Genomic DNA, 20,226 nt, shown 5'->3' on the forward strand with positions numbered 1-20,226 from the left:
ATTAATTATATATCCCTAGTTTCAACATTCAACAAATATATTCTTATACAACAATAAATATATCCCTACTTTTTAATATCCTTATCTATTTAAAATTAGATTACATTAATACCCTCACCTATATAATATTTTTTCTTTATTGGAACAATTTTTTTCTTCTACCACTTCAACCGCACCACCACCACTATTCCACCACCACTAGCACCACCACCGCCACCACCATCGTTCAACAACCGCCAACTACCAACCGCCACCACCACTAATATTCCACCACCATTCCGTCACCACAACCACCAACGCCACCACCCCTACCTCCACCACCACTAATAGTCTGCCGCCTCCGCCACCACCACTACTAGTCCACCTCCGCCACCGCCACTAGTCCTCCACCACCACCGTCGCCGCCACCACCACCAGTCCTCCGCAACCACCACCGCCACCACCATCAGTAATCCACCGCCGCCACCACCACCACTGGTCCTTCGTCGCCACCGTTGCCGCCGCCACCGCCACCACTAGTCCTCCGTCACCGCCGTTGCCGCCACCACCTCCACTAGTTTAGATATTTTGTATCAACAACGATAGTTGATCCAAAAAAAATTAGAATCAACAGTAGAAGTTGATCCAATTTAGGGGATCAACAACAGTAGTTGATCCAAAAAAAAGAAGGACCAATAATAGAAGTTGATCCATGTAAAAAGTGACATATACGAATGAGTGAACTTGGCGTGAGTCGAACACGCATCATCTGACGTGGAGTCATTCATGCTACCATTGCACCAAAAATTCAACATTTTGAAAAATTTACATCTACCATTGCACCACTGAATATCCTAACTTTATACGGTGTCACAGTAGACAACAGTTGTATGTCTGCATCTATAAAATGAAAACGGTGTTGCTCTGCAATGCACCTGTAAAATGAAATTTATATCACTAGGTAGGTGGCCAACATACTAGCAGAGACTAGCAATTTTATATTTTACAAAAACTTGAAACAGAAACAACATAGTAATGGTAGGCAGGCAATTGGGGGATCCAAAAGAGGACATCACATTTGAGCTTCTCCATGAATAGAAAATTGCACCTTTTATGATTTTTATAATGCATCTTGACTGGATATATCTATATCACAATCCACCTTTTCATTTTTATAGATTTACAACATTGTTACTAAACAAATGGTAGCAGCAACAAGATAAAGTAATAAATAAACCTCCAATAATTTCTTCTCACTACTTGAGTGCAGGTAATGAGCAACTCCGTCTGATCCCTCTCCCTTCTCAACCACTCCTCAGCCTATATTACATTGAGCAACAATCCGTCACTCAGTTATCCATTTGTCTGCACCAATGTTAGTTCAAATTTCAAATTCACATTTTCATCACTCAAGTCACTAAAATATTCAAGGAACAAGACATTTTCACTCAAGCAACAAAATACTAAAAATAAATATATCTTTGAGACCCCTCCCTGTAGAAACCCCACTATCATTAATCACCACCGAATTATTATTTTGATTGACAATATTAATTCCAAATTCATATTACCACAACCATCATCAACTATCCCAATATCAAAATAAGCATAGAAAAAATCATCTTTTAATCATATTTATTCGAAACTAGTTGTTGCCGAATCAAATGAATCTGAAATTCCAGTTAGTTGCTATACCGATTGAAAACAATAAGAACTTTTAATTCAAAAACTTACCCCATTAGATATGTAATCAATGGAACATAGATTCGATGTCCTCCACCACCACCATGACCGCAGCACCGCTGCCAACAAAACCATCAACTAATAGAACGAAAATCTGATATCCTCCTCCACTTCCACCACCACCACCAATATCATCAACTAAAAGATAAAACGATTCAATATCATCCTCCACCACCATCACCTAATCTTCCAGAGATTTATGAATTTAATAAAAAAAACTCATTAGGAAAGATGCTAATAGAGATTTTATCACTACTACACCACTGTAATCATCATTAAGCCTGGTGAAAATAGGCGGAGAAAGACGGTGATGGTGGAACTGGAGGAGGAGGAGGAGGAGAGTGAATTTTTTTTTCAGATCTGAAACTAAAAGGAAATGATGAATTGCGTGTTTATCATATAAGGAGGGTAAATAAGGAAAGATAAAAAAACGTTGATGGACTCCTAATGGGCTTATAGGTGGAGAGGGATATATTTATTGTGTGATAAGGATATTTGTAAAACCCATCAAAAGTAAGGACAATAATTCAATTTCCACAAAGCTTATTGGGCTATCAAGGTATGTAATATGGAATTAGATGCAGCCGGTGAACATATGAAACTTCAACTCAATGAGTTAGAAGAGATACGAAATGATGCATATGAAAGTTCACGCATTTACAAAGAAAAGACCAAAGCTTTCCATGATAAAATGATTTCCCGAAAGAGTTTTGAAGTAGAGCAGAAAGTTCTTTTATTCCATTCTCGTTTTAAATTGTTTCCGGGTAAACTTAGGTCCAGATGGATTGGACTATTTGTTGTTACTAATGTGTTTGTGCATGGTGCAATTGAAATTATTAGTCTCAAAACAGGGCTGGTTTCTAAGGTCAACGACCATTGTTTGAAACCATACTATGAGCAATTTATGACAGAGAATCAGGATATGGTCGCATTGAGTGATCCACTCCCTCTGGAGGAGTAATTGGAGCTGAAAGTCGGGATGTCGACTTTAAACCAAGCGCTAAGTGGGAGGAAACCCACCGGTTTTGTATCTTTATCTTTTTATTTTTAAGCATTTTATCTTTATTTTCTTGTTTTGCATATCATTTGCGGAATTTCCCACCTTGAACTTTATTTTGAATGATTAAATTTTACATTGAGGACAATGTAAAGTTTAAGTGCGGGGGAGCATTTATATGTTTTTAGAGTTTGTTGGCTTTAGTTAAAAAAAATAAAAAAAAATAGAAAAATAGAAAAAAGAAAAAAAAATGTTTTATAAACTCTGAAATCTAGAGACTTGTGCCTTTAGGATGACACTACCAACATAAGTGGATGGAACCATCTTGGTTACAGGAGTTGAGGAACCCATTAACTAAAAGGACGGACAAAGCTCATGTGTTAGAAATAATATGATAGTTGTTACCATATCTCGGAATGTCACCATATCACCTTCTGTTTTTATTTTTGCAATATTTTCTTGTTTCTCTAAGTGATTTGGTGGGTCACTAACATCGAATTGTTATTACTGATATGATGAAATAGAGGATTGAGTTACTAAAAGAAGAAAAAAAAGATTGACACTTTGATGCAATATGTGTGTGTTCTCCATGTCTCCGTCGCCTAAACAAGCGTGGAACGCAGGATCCATGAGAATTACCATGTAATATGCTGACAAGAAGCATGCGCTTGGATCAAAAGATCTAATCATGTTTTCAAATCAAAAAAAAAAGTGAAAAAAGAAAAATAAAATTCAATTATATCATTGTTCAATAAAATCGACTCCTGGTTCCCTTGTATATGCCAGTTCAGTTGATCTAGAATTAAGATTGTCGACTGTTGGTTCCCTTGTATATGCCAGCTGAGTTGATATTAGAATGCATACCAGTATCTCAATCCATTAGGTCATAGGTTCATCTTGGAAGTGACCTTCAGATAGATATGGAAACATCGATCACTTGTCAACATTCACAAACATCTACCTCTATATCCATCTTCATAATCTATTCATGTGTGATTGTGGTTAGTTAGATTCTGAGTATTGTGGTTTGTTCAACTTTCTATGTAAAGCTTTGTTTATTTATATATGAATTGGATTTGCATCAAGGTACCTCCTCCTGTAATCATTTTGGATTCGTTCATAGATTCTTCATAGGTAGTTGGAATTTGGAGTAAAAGGTTTTGTAGGTACACCTCTTGTAAATCTTCACGAGACTAAAACTCGTCCACTAGGGGCACCTAGGGGTTCAAAGGCTTGTTATTTATGCTAAGAGTAACCGTAGCCTCGACTACACGAAGTTGTATGTATGTTTTAGAATTATTTTGTTTGATTTGCTCGAGGACTAGCAAAGTCTAAGTGTGGGGGAATTTGATAGGTGTCTAAAACACCTTATATTTATCTATTTTTTATGCTTTCTTTGCTAGTTTTCTTGTAAATTATGTATCTTATGTTTGCTTTTGAGTGTTTAGGTACTTTGGAGTCATTTGGAACAAAAGAAGAGAAACATGGCAAAAGTATCTTTCGAGTGGAACTTTTGTTGGAGGCGAAGTTATTTCTCATTATTTGCTTTTATTTCTTCATCTCTATCTGAAAAGTATGTCAGCTTTAGTGATGCAAATATTGTCTGAAAAGCATGACAGCTTTAGTGATGAAGAGAAATTGAAGAAAGGAAGTGGGTATGAGAAGTAAGAGACGGCTACGGTTGGTGAGAGATTTCGAAGAAACAGGACGAAAGCGTCGGTTCGTGCTAGCACTATTGGGATCTCGGAGATTAGGCGGAACCTGCTGAGTTGTGTTTATTGGCTGTCACCGTTGGTGGCTTGAATCTGATTGCTGGGTGCCTACACCTAGGGGTTCTCAGAGCTGGGGTGGATGCATCCATTCTTCCTCCTACACAAAACCTACATTTCAGAGATAACAAATCATTGGTTTTATTTCGAGAAACACTGAAGAAATGGCGGCCATGGAATTCAGAGATCGAGAGATCGACAGAGATGAAGTGATTCAGAGAGGAATTGAGGTACTGCCTGAGATCGAGAAGTTGAGGCTGAATTGAGATGAGAAAGAAGTAATAGCTGCAATTTTGAGTTAGGTTTTAATCACTGGAAGAAGGAAGATGAGGTTGATGTATAAAATTGAGAGAAGAAATCGAGAGTATATGAAGAATTTACGGATGGGTTGGTGCAAATGGTTTGATTCATGGTTTGTGGAAGGTGGATTTGAAATATTCTATTGATGAGTTTCTGTGACTGAGTTTGTGGATGAACAGGAAGGTACAAGGGTCATATTCAAGTTATGGTGTTGTTGCTCTTGGTGTTGATGCTCAAGAGTCAAGACTGATGCAGTGATGTAATGGTGGTAGTGGTCCTGCAATTGACTGAGAACTGGTGATGTTCTGTAGCTGAGAAGAATATGAAGTTGCAGGTGCAGTTCAAGGAGGAGATATGGGTTTGCTGTGAAGATCTCAGAGAAGGATTTGAATTGAAGTTGCAGGACCTGATCTGTTGCTGCTTCAATGGAAGAATGGTGGTGGATGCAACTTTTGTTAAGGAGCTGGTGCAACTGAAGAGGTGATTTACATAGTGGAAGTATGAGCAGGTATTGCAGGCTGCAAGGCATTCCTTTCAAATGAAATTGAGAAACTGGGGCTGGAGGATTTGAAATGCAAAGGATGAGTGGAGCTGTTATGAGCAATAGATGAATGTTAGGTTTACAGGTGATTGCAGTTCAGATGGAGCTGTTAGGAGGCAGTCTTGACAGCAAAGAAGCTGAGTTGCAGCTGTTGCTCAGATGAACTCGAGAGATAGGTGGTCCGAGACAATGGAACTGGTGTGACCTGAGATGCTAAGCAGGCGGAGTTACTGAATTGCAGGTGGTTTATTTTGTTGCTGACATGGTCATAATGGCTTTAGATGAAGTTGTAAGAAGAAGTAACTGAAGCTGGTGGTTTAGAGATTGGTTCTCGTGTTGTTGTGGAGTTGGCCTGTGATGACACGAAGGTTCTGGTGCTATGGGTATGTTACTGCAACAAGCTACAGGTTGAGAAGCTGCAAATGTTTGTGTTGCAAGGATTTGGAGAATGAGGTTGTAGTAGTGACTGAAGTGATGCTGATAGACTGAAAGTGCAGTGCAAGGCATGAATCTGTGGCTGTAGCAGGTGTAGGTGGTATTGAGATTGATTGAAGTTACAGCATGAGCTTAGATGAAATGCAGCTGGTAGCTACAAGGATACAGGGCTGGTGATTGACTGCTTTTGTGAGTCTTTACAAGGAAGCAGAGTTTGGGTCAGAGCCTGGAGCATAAATTCAGTCAAGAGAAGCTGTTGAAGACATGGATTTTGTTGAATCGGTGGCTCGAGTCTGTGTTGGTAATATGATGTTAATGGAAGAGATAGTAGCTGAGGTCTGAAACTGGGGATATTTTGTACAGTTAGGCAGTGAAGAAGACACCAGAGTTATGTGCTATCCTGTGCTGCAGAGTACAAGGGTTCTGGTAGAGATGGTTTGAACAGGCAGTATGGATCGAGTTTGTGAGGTGTTGGTCAAGTTTTTACCAGGCAAAAGAGCTGGGTTTGCTGCCAGGGTTGGATGCCGTCTAAACTGAAGTTGCAGTCATTGATTTAGCAGATGAGCGAATGGTGGTCGTGTGTGGGGGACTCTAAGGCGTGATTTAGAAGTTGGAAAGTACATGAAATATGGGGTGTAAAATAATCTGAAGATTTGGCCCGAGTTTATATGAATTTGGGTTTATTTTCTTGCCGAGAAGATAGCTGTGAAGAGGAGCTATATAAGAGAACCCTAAATCATCAAAAAGACTACTTTTTTATCACCAGAAAAACGGCGCAGCAGCAGGAGATCCTGAACCAGTTGGAGCTTTTTGATTCTGGCATACACACAACACTTTCAGAAGTAGTATAGCAGCAACTCTGGTTTGCTGCTTGATTTATTTCTTTACTTTTTGTTCCTTTGAACAACTTTTAAGCCATTGTTAAGAACATATGACTATGAGTAGCTAAAACAATCTTTGATTAGGGGCGATTTCAAAGCCTGGAATATGAACCTACAATTGATATGAAATAACTTGTTCTCTTGCCATTATTTTCATTATTGTTTGATTTCTACCATGCTAATATTGTTTATGGGTTATTTGTTAATGGTTTAAGTTGGAAATTGAATCGTTAGTGCATAATCCTATTGCTAGTTTAGATTTTCTTCGACCCGTAATTGTCTAGTGAAGATAAACACAAGTAGAAATATATGGGTATTGATGATGGGACTTTGTTAAGTACCCATATGTAGAAATTGACACTAGTAGGTAATTCATGCTTTTGAGTTCATCACTAGGAACAACCTTATCTCACAAAACTTAGAGCACTTGTTTAAGTCACACCTAGAAAGCGTACCTCTAGGAAACTTGATAAGTAGAAACCGGTAGTCGAGCGCTTCCGTATCCGGTGAGCTTAGGAGATAATAACGGGATAGTTGAGCGTACTAATTATTCTAGGGTTGTTAGTAACGAAATAATGCGAAGAACTTAGTTGTATGTCACTTTGGTTTATATTCCGTGGTCGAGAATGAATCCTTAATCAATTCCATCTCATATTTGAATACAATTTACAATTTTCAGAATTTTCTATAACAAAACAATCTTGCTAAGAGTATTTGCATAACAACTTTTTCTTAACACACCTCCCTTCGGACGACTCTGCTTTCATTATATTACTTGCTAGTAGAGAAATATTATTTGCGATTTGACACCTCGTCAGATTACCATATTGAAAACCATATGTTATCAAAGCAAGGAGTTATGAGTAGCAATATAATCCTCGAATATATGGCTAAGTGATAAGTAAGGAAACAAAACAAAAATGGTGTACTGAATTTTCATAAAATACTTAGCTTAAACAAGGAGCAAAGGTAGCTTTAATTCAAAAGCTGAGAATCTTGGTTGAACACTGTAAATAGGATTCTTTGCGATATTATATCTTTGTTCCATTTCAAAAGTACGTGTAACAAAGTTGCATATAGAATTTACCTATTCCCGTTGAACCTCATGTTAGAGCACTGCTCGGTCGAACTCGCATGCGTTGCTATCTCAAGCATGTTTGTCAATGTTAGTGATCAAAACTATAAGTCTTGATTTTTAGCCTATTTATAGATGTCTCGGACTATGACATAGATAGTGTAGTTGAGCTTAGATTTCACAGAGTTCATCATTTGAAGACGAATAACTACTAAGGGGAGCTTGTGGAACTTCATCCACAAAAGGTATGTGGAGACTTAAACTCATCTATCACTTGGACAGTCTATTTCTACTCTATCTCCTATTTTGAGATATAAGTCGTGTTACGATATAGTTTTCTCTATACACATTTGAGATTTCGAGCTGAGTATATCTCGCTTACATATTTCTCGAAATATGTGTTGTTAAGCTTTCCCTTCGACCAAGTTCATCTTATATCATGAGAAAATTGTTGAGTAACATCTTACATGGTTTCTGTGATACAATCATTTGGTGTAAGACTTGGAATGTTTCGATAATGATCATTTCAATATCTTGAAATTGATTTGATGCTAATAGTGTGTGAAAACGGCTATTGTCATTATAGAAGAATGTTTCAATGATTGAAATACATAGTTTATAATGTAACATCTTTGGATATAAGCATATATAGTGTGTTCGCATATTAGTGTGTAAATCTATAAACCGGGAACCAAGTGTATGCATATGTGTGTATACAAAATTGGTGAAGGAGACAGGTTAAGTATGTGTAACCGTACGCATACTGGCGGAAGTTTTCGAACCGAAAATTTCTACTGAGTTTGGAAACTAAACAAACTCAAATCCGGTTTCTTAAGTACGCATACTTAAGCTGGTTATTTTATTAAATCGGTTTGTTCATGAACTTAAACATTTAAATCATAAGGAATGCAATCTTTGCAAACCGTGGTTATAATGTTCATGATTGATTCGAGTGAATCAAACCGATTTTGCTTCAACTGTGTTCTTGTATAAATCCATGAAAATATAACAATTGAATAACTCTTTAACTAGTTTCATTTGAGTAATTTGAACTAGTTATGGTTAAGATGAATAAGGTTGATATGAGAGTAATCATATGGCTAACCTTGGTTAACTATTTGTGAACCAACATGGTGTACGCGTGTAGGTACTACATAAACCTAAATGAGGGTACATTTCATTTGTGTGTAACAAGCTAAGTTCGATCTAACGGTTGAAAGATATTAGCTTGATTGAATCAGGTTTTTCATCTAAAGGTGATTATTGAATGCTTTGTTACCAAGGTAACTTGGATTGCAAACCCTGATTTGAAAAATATATAAAGGAGAACTCTAGCAACTAGGAAACCTAATCCCCACACCTCATGTGTGCTACTAGTTGCATACTAGAGTCGATTCTCCTTTAACCTTAGGTTTCTTCTCGATACCCTGTAGGTTAACGACTTGAAGACTTCATTGGGATTGTGAAGCCAGACCCAACTATTCTCTTTGTAGTTGCATGATCTGATCTTGTTGTTTCTATCGTGTTGAGTACAATTGAAATAATTTCCTCGAGCTTTTATATCTCCGATAGGCAAGATAGAAAAGTAATCACCAACACTTTGTATCATCGTCTGTGATTCCACAATAACTTGTTTCGCCAGTCGATTAAGTTTATTATGAAGTGGTTGATAATACTAGGTTGTTCGTAGGGAATATAAGTTCGGTTTATCAGTTGGTTCCTGTTCACCTTGATTTATCAAAAGACGGAACAAAAACTCTTGGGTATTTCTGTGGGAGACAGATTTAATCAATCCTATAGACTTTTCTGTGTGAAACATATTTTTTTATCAAGTCTTCGACTTTGGGTCGTAGCAAATCTTAGTTGTGGGTGAGATCATCTAAGGGAATCAAGTGCGTAGTACCCTGCTGGGATCAGAGACGTAAGGAGAGCAACTGTACCTTGAATCAGTGTGAGATTGATTAGGGTTCAACTACAGTACAATCCGAAGTTAATTGGTAGTAGGCTAGTGTCTGTAGCGGCTTAATACAATATGGTGTTCAATCTTGACTAGGTCCCGGGGTTTTTCTGCATTTGCGGTTTCCTCGTTAACAAAATTTTGGTGTTTGTGTTATTACTTTTCCGCATTATATTTTGTTATATAATTGAAATATCACAGGTTGTGCGTTAAGATCAATCAATTAGAATATCAAACCTTGGGTTGTTGATTTACATTGATTGACACTTGAACATTGGTCTTTGGTACCGTTCAATTACTTCCTCTTATATTTAATCGGGCTCGCAGATTTCTATTTGCTGATTGCGGATTGAATGAAGAGTTAGAGATATTAAACTCTTTGATATACTTTATTCTAGATTGAGTCTGACTGTCTAGTTGATTCTCTAGAAAGTGTATTGGAGTAAGTCCTCTCAGATTGCCAAACGAATTGTTGGGTGTGGTTGTTAGACCCCCGCATCTTCAATTGGTATCAGAGCAGGCAAACACGTTAAAGACCTTACAAGTCTGTGTTTGTAGCGATCTGATATGGACAGAGGTGCTATCTCTATAAACGTACCACCAGTCTTCGATGACTCAAATTACTTATGTTGGAAAATTGTTATGCGTGTCTTTCTTCAAGCGCGTGATTTTCAATCATGGGTTTATATAGTTAATGGCTATGAGGCTCCCGTTGTGGCAATAGGTATTGCAACCGTTCCAAAGAACATTGGTGAATACAATGCTGTCGAGATACTTGCTGCAAAGCAAAACTCCGATGGTTTGAACGTCATCATACATGCTATTACCCCAGATCTTCATCACCATGAGACAATGTGCACTAGGTCTAAAGATGCTTGGGATATCTTAGAAACCGCACTTGAAGGAAATACCAGTGAAAAGGAAACTAGGCTTCAAAACCTTAATTCTGATTGGGAAAAACTTCGTATGGCAGATGAAGATTCATTTGATGAGTTTAATCACAAAGTGTCTGAAATTGTTAATGCATCTTTTGCATTGGGTACGACTTTTCCTGAAAAGGACATTGTGATGAAGATTCTCAGATCGCTGCCATCTAGATACGATTCTAAGAAGCATGCAATCGTTGAAGGAAATAACCTTGATGCTCTCTCCAGAAGTACTGTTGTGGGAAAGATTAAATTACTTGATCTTGATCAGAGTACAATCAGAACTTCTGCATTCAATGCTGTAATCTTTCCAAGTGAAGCCTCTAATTTGTCATGGGCCGATGAATGTTGTTCTTGTCATGTTGATTTTAACAAATCAGTGATAACAAAAAAGATCAAGGATATGGTAATAAAAAGAAAAAGATGCGAGAGATTTTTTTCTCTCTCTATTGCTTCTGATGATTCAAGTTAAGAAAAATCTCAGTGTCACAATAGGTTACATACTACTGCAGTGTGTACAGAAAGTTCAGCCTTTTCGGCAAAAGTTTCTTTGTGATTCAAACTCCAGTTTGTAATGCGAATCTGAGAACCTAGAATTTCTGGATAAGTTTGAAGAAATTCACTAGGAAAATATCCAACTAAAATAATTGTTGAATAAACTTCAGTCATCACTATAGGTGAAATCTCTTGACTGTCTTAATGATGAATTCACCAGAACCCTATTACTAAAGGAAAAAGAGATCAATTCTCTCAAGTGTGACCTGCAAAGGTTGTCAGGAAGCTCAGATAAAATTTCAGAAATGTTATTTGGTCAAAAGGCTTTTGGAAACACACAAGGTTTAGGGTTCAAAGGAAAGACTGTAAGCACTACAAACTCGGTTATTCCAACCATCTTTGGATCAATCAAACCTGAGCGTTGTGATAAACATGTATCAAATATACAAAGCAAATCTTTTTTACTCTGCTCTTTTTGTGGAAGTACAAGTCATTTCCAGAGTAAGTGTTGGAGATTCAAGAGGAACTGTAAAAGAATTATCAAACTTCAAGATGACATGCAAAAGATGAATCTGACTATAGAAAAGGAGTCAGAGACGCCTAGGTACAAGAAGAAATCCAAAAGAATCAGAGGTAGACGAGGTAAGTTTGTTTACTCAACAAACCATGAAATGTCACTCGGTGACACAAGATGTGAACACTTTGTTCATTCGATTACTATCTAAACCATAGTAATAAATTGTATCCTTATTTTGGACTTGAAAAATAAGGATTACTTCAAGGTTGATTCAAGTCATGTAAATCTTTTGTTGATTTTTTTTGTTCCATATTGAGCAAGTAAATATTTTATTGTTAAGATTGATAATGGATCATGAACCGTGGAGACTTTTTCAAGGTCCCTTAAGGTTTTGCTATCATGGAGTCTATTTATGTTCATTTGTGAACATCACTGTTCTTTACCTTATTTTCTAAAGATACAGTCTCATGGCCCCTATAACTAGAGGTACCACGAAAAGAGATGTTGTAGAAGCAGTTAATGTGTATATGTTGAAGGAATTTCTTCTTCAAGGAAAAGGAAAGCGAAAAACAAGATCGATGATCCTGGTTCTTCCTCTGACTGCCTATTGTCTGTTTGTCAATCTGATAATAACTTTAGGGCTATGGTGAATGAGTTCATCGGGAAAAGAAATGATTTAAAATCTCGAATCATTTTTTCTCTAAGAGATATCTCTCACTATGAAGAAATGTTGTCTCTAACAAAGAACACTCTGTGTGAACTGAAAAGAGAACTTAGTGAGTTAACTGATATTTCTGAAGATTTGGAGGAATTGAATGATTCCATTATCAATGGTTTTTTTCAATAATGAGAAGGAATTCTCTGTAGACGCCCTTAGAAAGCTCTACAATGTCTAGTAAATCTTCTTTAGATAATTTATTTCTTGTTTTTAGAAGAATAACTAGGTTTGGGATAGCCATTATTATGAGTACACATAGCTATGTCCAACGATTTTCATCTTCTATGTTTTAGATTTATTTATTTAAATTCTAAGTTTTTGGAAGATGATTTTTGCAATTTTAATCTTTGTGATTCTATATATTGCAAATTGTTATGGGATATGTTGTTTACGTCCGTGAACCTGTGACTGTCCCATACTTGTTAAAAAGTTAATCTCTATTATGTCGGTATGAAAGTATTGATAGATGATAGAATGGACTTTTGACATTACAAAAGTTAAAGCCATTTATGTCATTGTTTTGATGGAAGAAAGGATAAAACTTTTGTTTACAAGGATTAAGTCTATTGTATGTCATTGTGTAAATAGTGATGGAAAATAGAATCAATCCTTGTCTATTCCGCAGTATTGGTCGATTTCCGATTCACATTTTTGTGCATATACTGTGTTGCTCCATAAGTTTTCTTATGTTTGAGCATGACCAATTGAATTGATCATTCTCTTGTGGTCATTTTGGTTGTTGTTCCGTAAGATTCTCTTATGACGAGCATGACCAATTGAATTGATCACCTTTGTGGTTAATTTAGTTGTGTAATTCCAACTGAATTAATCACGGGTTTCCTTGTGGTTAATTTAATTGTGAATTTCGATTGGATTAATCATGAATTCTATTGTGAATAATTCAATTAAATACTTTGAATTCAAATTCATGTTTTCATGTGATTTGGTTATGTCCAAAGAAATCCTTCTTTTCTTGTGAAAGTAAGGTCGCCTTTGTTGTTCTTTTGGGAATGACATTTTATGGGGGAGAGTTATTTTGAAATTGTGCTTAATTGCCAAATATTTGTGGGGAGTGCAGCTGTGGAATATTATAGGGGTTATCTTGTATCTTTATAATCTCCTTCATGAATGCATTTAGCTTCGGATTTATGATGGCATCTAAATACGTTGATATGGTATTCGCTTTTGGTCATGAACTATCTCTGTGAAAATTTCATGAGGATCCCACTAGTTTTCGTACCTTTGTCAATTTATATTGACAAAAAGGGGGAGAATTAATGTGCAGTATGATACTACAAATACATATGGTTTACGGATCATTATGTAAGGGGGAGTGATTTTCATGTTGAGATGAAGTATTGACTAAGGGGGAGTGATACATATCACCATAGTTTTGTTGTCAAAGTTGTGACACAATTGAACTTTGATGTTGTGTAATAATAATATGACACCGTATAACAATGATTGAGAGCATTTTCATTTTCTCATTGTTATCGCTGCGGATGTTCAACAACTGTGATGGTGAACTTACAACCTTTAGGATCATGGAGTACTTGGAAGTGACGAAGATTTCGAGTCGCGTTAAATATGCCAAGGAGATCAAGCATTTGGATGAGAAGATACAATTTCTATCTATTTTGTAATCCATATGTATTGATAGTTTTTCACTAAAATTGATAAAGGGGGAGATTGTTAGAGCACTGCTCGGTCGAACTCGCATGCGTTGCTATCTCAAGCATGTTTGTCAATGTTAGTGATCAAAACTATAAGTCTTGATTTTTAGCCTATTTATAGATGTCTCAGACTAGGACATAGATAGTGTAGTTGAGCTTAGATTTCACAGAGTTCATCATTTGAAGACGAAGAACTACTAAGGGGAGATTGTGGAACTTCATCGACAAAAGGTATGTGGAGACTTAAACTCATCTATCACTTGGAAAGTCTATTTCTACTCTATCTCCTATATTGAGACATAAGTCGTGTTACGATATAGTTTTCTCTATGCACATTTGAGATTTCGAGCTGAGTATATCTCGCTTACATATTTCTCGAAATATGTGTTGGTAAGCTTTCCCTTCGACCAAGTTCATCTTATATCATGAAAAAATTGCCGAGTAACATCTTACATGGTTTGTGTGATACAATCATTTGGTGTAAGACTTGGAATGTTTCGATAATGATCATTTCAATATCTTGGAAATTGTTTTGATGCTAATAGTGTGTGAAAACGGCTATTGTCATTATAGAAGAATGTTTCAATGATTGAAATAAAGAGTTGATAATATAACCATCTTTCGATATAAGCATATATAGTGTGTTCGCACATTAGTGTATAAATCCATAAACCGGGAACCAAGTGTATGCATATGTGTGTATACGAAATTGGTGAAGAAGACAGGTTAAGTATGTGTACCATACGGCGGAAGTTTTCGAACCGAAAATTTCTGCTGAGTTTGGTTTTGACAAACTCTTAACTATTCACCTTAAGTATGCATACCCGTATGCATACTGGCGGAAGTTTTCGAACCGATTTTTTTTGCTGAGTTTGGAAACTAAAGAAACTCAAATCCGGTTGCTTAAGTACGCATACCCGTACGCATACTTAAGATGGTTATTTTATCAAATCGGTCTGTTGATGAACTTAAACATTTAAATCATAAGGAATGAAGTCTTTGCAAACCATGGCTATAACGTTCATGATTTATTCGAGTGAATCAAACCGATTTTGCTTCAATTGTGTTCTTGTATAAGTCCATGAGAATATAGCCTTTGAACAACTCTTTAACTAGTTTCATTTGAGTCATTTGAACTAGTTATGGTTAAGATGAATAAGGTTGATATGAGAGTAATCATATGGCTAACCTTGGTTAACTATTTGTGAACCAACATGGTGTACACGTTTAGGTACGGTTACATAAACCTAAATGATGGTACATTTCATTTGTGTGTAATAAGCTAAGTTCGATCTAACGGCTGAAAGATAGCTTGGTTGAATCAGGTTTTTCATCTAACGGTGATTATTGAATGCTTTGTTACCAAGGTAACTTGGATTGCAAACCCTGATTTGAAAACTATATAAAGGAGAACTCTAGCAACTGGGAAATCTAATCCCCACACCTCCTGTGTGCTACTAGTTGCATAACTAGAGTCGATTATCCTTTAACCTTAGGTTTCTTCTCGAGACCCTGTAGGTTAATGACTTGAAGACTTCATTGGGATTGTGAAGCCAGACCCAACTATTCTCTTTGTAGTTGCGTGATCTGATCTTGCTGTTTCTACCGTGTTTAGTACAATTGAAATAATTGGCTCGAGATTTTATATCTCCGATAGGCAAGATAGAAAAGTAATCACAAACACTCTGTCTCATCGTTTGTGATTCCACAATAACTTTTTTCGCTAGTCGAATAAGTTTACTGTGAGGTGATTGATAATACTAGGTTTTTCTTCGAGAATATAAGTTCGGTTCATCAATTGGTTCATGTTCACCTTGATTTATCAAAAGACGGAACAAAAACTCTTGGGTATTTCTGTGGGAGACAGATTTATTCAATCCTATAAACTTTTCCGTGTGAGACATATTTGTTTATCAAGTCTTCGACTTTGGGACGTAGCAACTCTTAGTTGTGGGTGAGATCATCTAAGGGAATCAAGTGCGTAGTACCCTGCTGGGATCAGAGACGTAAGGAGCGCAACTGTACCTTGAATAAGTGTGAGATTGATTAGGGTTCAACTATAGTCCAGTCCGAATTTAATTGGTAGTAGGATAGTGTCTGTAGAGGATTAATACAATGTGGTGTTCAATCTGGACTAGGTTCCGGGGTTTTTCTGCATTTTCGGTTTTCTCGTTAACAAAATTCTGGTGTCTGTGTTATTTCTTTTCCGCATTATATTTTGTTATATAATTGAAATATCACAGGATGTGCGTTAAGATCAATCAATTAGAATATCCAACCTTGGGTTATTGATTTACATTGATTGATACTTGAACATTGGTCTTTGGTACCGTTCAAGTACTTCCTCTTATATTCAATCGGGCTCGCAGATTTCTATTTGCTGATTGCGGATTGAATTAAGAGTTAGAAATATTAAACTCTTTGATATACTTTATTCTAGATTGAGTTTGACTGTCTAGTTGATTCTCTATAAAGTTTATCAGAGTAATTCCTCTCAGATTGCCAAACGAATTGTTGGGTGTGGTTGTTAGACCCCCGCATTTTCACCTTCGGGATCACAAACCAACTTTTAAATTCTTCTTTATGATCAAGGAGTCCTGGAAGTGTCTCTACTTAGGAAGAAGAGGAACTGTTATTTATATTTCAGTTTACTTGATTGATAGTTTCAACTTATACGCTAAATGTTTGTTTATTTTTGGTCATTTTCTTCTGTTATAAGTCCACTAAAGAACAGTTAAAAAAGTTATCCAAATCATTATGTTGTATGTTTGTTTGGAATATGAGGATAAAACTGTCATAATCGTATTATACAATTTCAATTTGTGAAACCTATCGTGAGTAATTATAAATCGAGTTTCCGGCTATACCGATTGGCTTGTATACTAGGAATCAAGGAAGTCACTTGTTTTTGGAAGAACTTTGTCTTATAAGTTTCACATTTTTGTGATCCATACTGAGTTTTGCTATCATACGTTATTCCTTCGCTATGTAATTGATAAACTAATTGAAATCTAGTCGTCCAATTGGAGGTCGTTAGCGATAGTTTCTTGGTGGATTGAGAAACAACTCGTAGGATAATAACGGACATCTAGCAGTAATTCACGCGTGTAATCCCAAAGTAGTTAAATTGTGTAGGGGGTACTGCTGAAGTAGGGTAAGCAGAAGAGTTTTATTCACCAGAAGAGTTCATCCGTAAATGTGTGTGAGAAGAAAGGTTTAGTGCAAGATACAAAAAGATTTCTTCAATATTATAAGATATTTGTTTGAATGATCCCCATAAGAAAATCATTATTTTTGTTTATCTGCTTAACTATCCACCTTGCTTATTTGATCACCTTATTGGACTTGCCCTAACTACTTACTCAGTCAAATAAAAATGTATGCACAAAATTGGATTCCGATAAGTAGCATGTACGCCCCCACTTGAACTTGTAAATGATATGAAAAACACACACAAAATTCAATTGGAATAAATAAGATTTCTATATGCAATACTCATGATCCATATAAACCTAGCAACAATTTCATGTCCGGTATCCTTATTATAAATATATATTTTTGTGCATCCCTCGCGCATATCAACATACTAGTTACATTCGCCTCGCCTCCGTAAGCATGAAGTGTATTTTTCAATCATATGCCAACCTACAAGTACGATGCATGCATGTGAACACGCCAAAAACTCTTCGAATTCATTTTACTTCTCTGTCTTTTGAGAAAGCCTTAACCGTGATTGCTTTTTGGTACTTTGTAAGGTTTCAATCAAGCTCACCATTTTTCATACGATACTGCGAGAATGTTTATATCGGAATATATAAGAGTTATAATTTCTATCAAAGAACCCTAATTAAGGGAAACCCCCAATTTAACTTTCATAAACCTAATGGATGAATTCAAGCTCAAACAAACATGCATAACTTGAATTAATACATACCCATTATCCAAAATCGATGGAATTTCAATGAAATTTTCATGAATTTGATTACTAACCATCAACTAAAAACCAATCTTATTGATGCTTCGGTCTCGTTATTGCCGTTCGTGTTGATGATTCTTTAACCATGGTAGAATCAAAGGTTGTTTCTTCATAATTTGAAAAGGATTGATTAGTTGATTACATAACATGTATTCACAACAACCACACAAAAACTAAATGAGAAAGATAAGAAGACACCGGAAATGGGAAGAGTTATTAGGCGTAAGAAGGACGCAAACGAGGAAGACAAAAAAAGATGATTCAGTAAGGAATAAGGATATACGTGTAATTTGAATATGCATGATTGACCAAATCAACGTGTTTGACCATTTTGGTGGGTCCAGGTTAAATAACTGACGGAAAGGCTACTTTATATAAGAATTAAAAAAACTGGCCGGTTTATTAATTAGGGGTTCAGAAGTTGGTCACTTTATTAATTTGCCCTTAGGGTTCTTGATAAATTTGAGGTTTTAATTTCTGAAATTGATTTGAAGTTAAGATAGAGATAGAAATTAGGTATGAATCAATTGGAAGAAATCTGAAATATTGATGTGAAACATTGGGAAGAAAAATTGGAGTTGTGCTGATGGATTTATGATGCATACAAAGAATAATTCTAGGTATGAAGAACACATACTTAAGGGAGAGTTGTCGGTTGTTTTCATTGAGTTTGTGGTCATGCTTGGAAGAGTTAGGACATGAAATTAAAGCTATGAAGAACACATACGGAGAGGATTAGAGGAAGATTGGAAAGAATTTTAATTTGAATAATGGGTTTGTGCTTGATCCATTAAGCAAAGTTTTGGTTGGTATAGGTGTATGCCGGTAATATGAACATTATGAAATCCAATTAGACCCAACATTTCTTGGCCTGTTTCTTCATCTATCACGACAGATCAACACTAATTCTTCCATCTTTTTCTACCTGGTAAAACCAACCTATTCTCACCTTTTATTCGAACTTATGCTTTGCAGTGGGTTATTTGTAATCAATGGTTTAAGATCGATGAGCAATTAGTGTTTGTGATTGTTTAGAAAAATGAGTTTGTGATGGATAGGAATTCAATGCAGGGAATGAGATGTGGAAAATTTTACAAATCAATTACTCATGTATCCCATGGTTACCAGTTTTACACACTCAACATGTGTGTAGAAATGCCTACATAATGATGTTCTGACTTGGTCCGAGTCACTGAGTTGGATCGAAAATGACTCATGTTATTAACTCGACCTAGTCAATCCATGTGAGGATCTAACTGTCTTTTACTGAGTAAGATAACTGACACCTAAGTATTTAACTGTTGTTACCCGTTTTATTCAGAAAACGGGACAGAAAAAGTCAGACTCGACCAGTTTATAAAACAATTCAAAAAAAGGGCCAATTTCTTAATTATGGTCCAAAAAGTTGGTTACTTTATAAAAAAAGCCCATCAAAATTCACCCATCATCATCTTTGGAAATTGGGGACAAGTAAGGTTTGATTTTGTATAATCTGTCAAGGAAATATTTACACGACTTCCTAATTTTAAATGAAAACTATGATTCTTAGTGTGTATATTTTTTTAAGCATAAAAAAATTATATTAAATGAAAATGATATGCACTTGTGTAGTCATTAGTTTTGATTTTTGATTCAAAAAGAAATCAACAACGTATCGCCGCTACTACGGGAATCGCTTTTGCTTTCTTTTCCTCTGGCTACTAAGATGTTTCAGTTCGCCAGGTTTTCAAATTGTTGCTTCGATATTGCCCTCTAAAGGTCATAAATAATATTAAGAATTCATGCATCTATATGGGAAGTAAGTATACCAATGTAGTTAATCAACCTAGAATAACAAAAGGCAGATGGAAATGCCCCCCACCTAACTGGATTAAACTAAATATAGATGCTTCTGTGAAAAAGATTTCTCTAATACTGGCTTTGGTTTAACCTTGCATGATAATGCAGGGAGTCATTGGGGAAATGGCATACTCATCTAAGTCAAGAAATATAGCTCAAGCAGAAGTTATGGTGATGCTGACCGCATTGATGTGGATTAAAGATTTTGGTCTTAAGAATGTTATAATTGAAGGTGATAATCTGACGGTAGTTAAAGCTTGTAACGTAACCTGAAGGATGCTCCGTGGGAAGATTGGTGTTTGTTAAATGAATGTCAGAGTATGTTAAACTCTCTTACTAGTTGTGTGTTCAATTTCAAAGAGGGATCTGTAACCAAGCAGCTGATAAGCTTGTTAAAGCAGCTAG

The 20,226-nt window shown here is 36.2% G+C and overlaps 1 protein-coding gene across 1 annotated transcript; it reads left to right on the forward strand.

Annotated features, from left to right (window-relative positions):
- The first annotated feature begins 2,290 nt into the window (after positions 1 to 2,290).
- LOC113359367 lies at positions 2,291 to 2,683 on the forward strand. The gene has a single exon (XM_026603013.1). It carries the CDS (start codon positions 2,291 to 2,293, stop codon positions 2,681 to 2,683), a length of 393 nt encoding a protein of 130 aa, XP_026458798.1.
- Positions 2,684 to 20,226: the final 17,543 nt, after the last annotated feature.

The sequence above is a fragment of the Papaver somniferum genome, chromosome 3 (assembly GCF_003573695.1).
Source record: "Papaver somniferum cultivar HN1 chromosome 3, ASM357369v1, whole genome shotgun sequence".
In the NCBI taxonomy this organism is placed as follows: domain Eukaryota; kingdom Viridiplantae; phylum Streptophyta; class Magnoliopsida; order Ranunculales; family Papaveraceae; genus Papaver; species Papaver somniferum.

Coding starts and splice junctions, on each gene's coding strand:
- LOC113359367 (XM_026603013.1), top strand. CDS start 2,291: ATGGAATTAGATGCAGCCGGTGAACATATGAAACTTCAACTCAATGAG.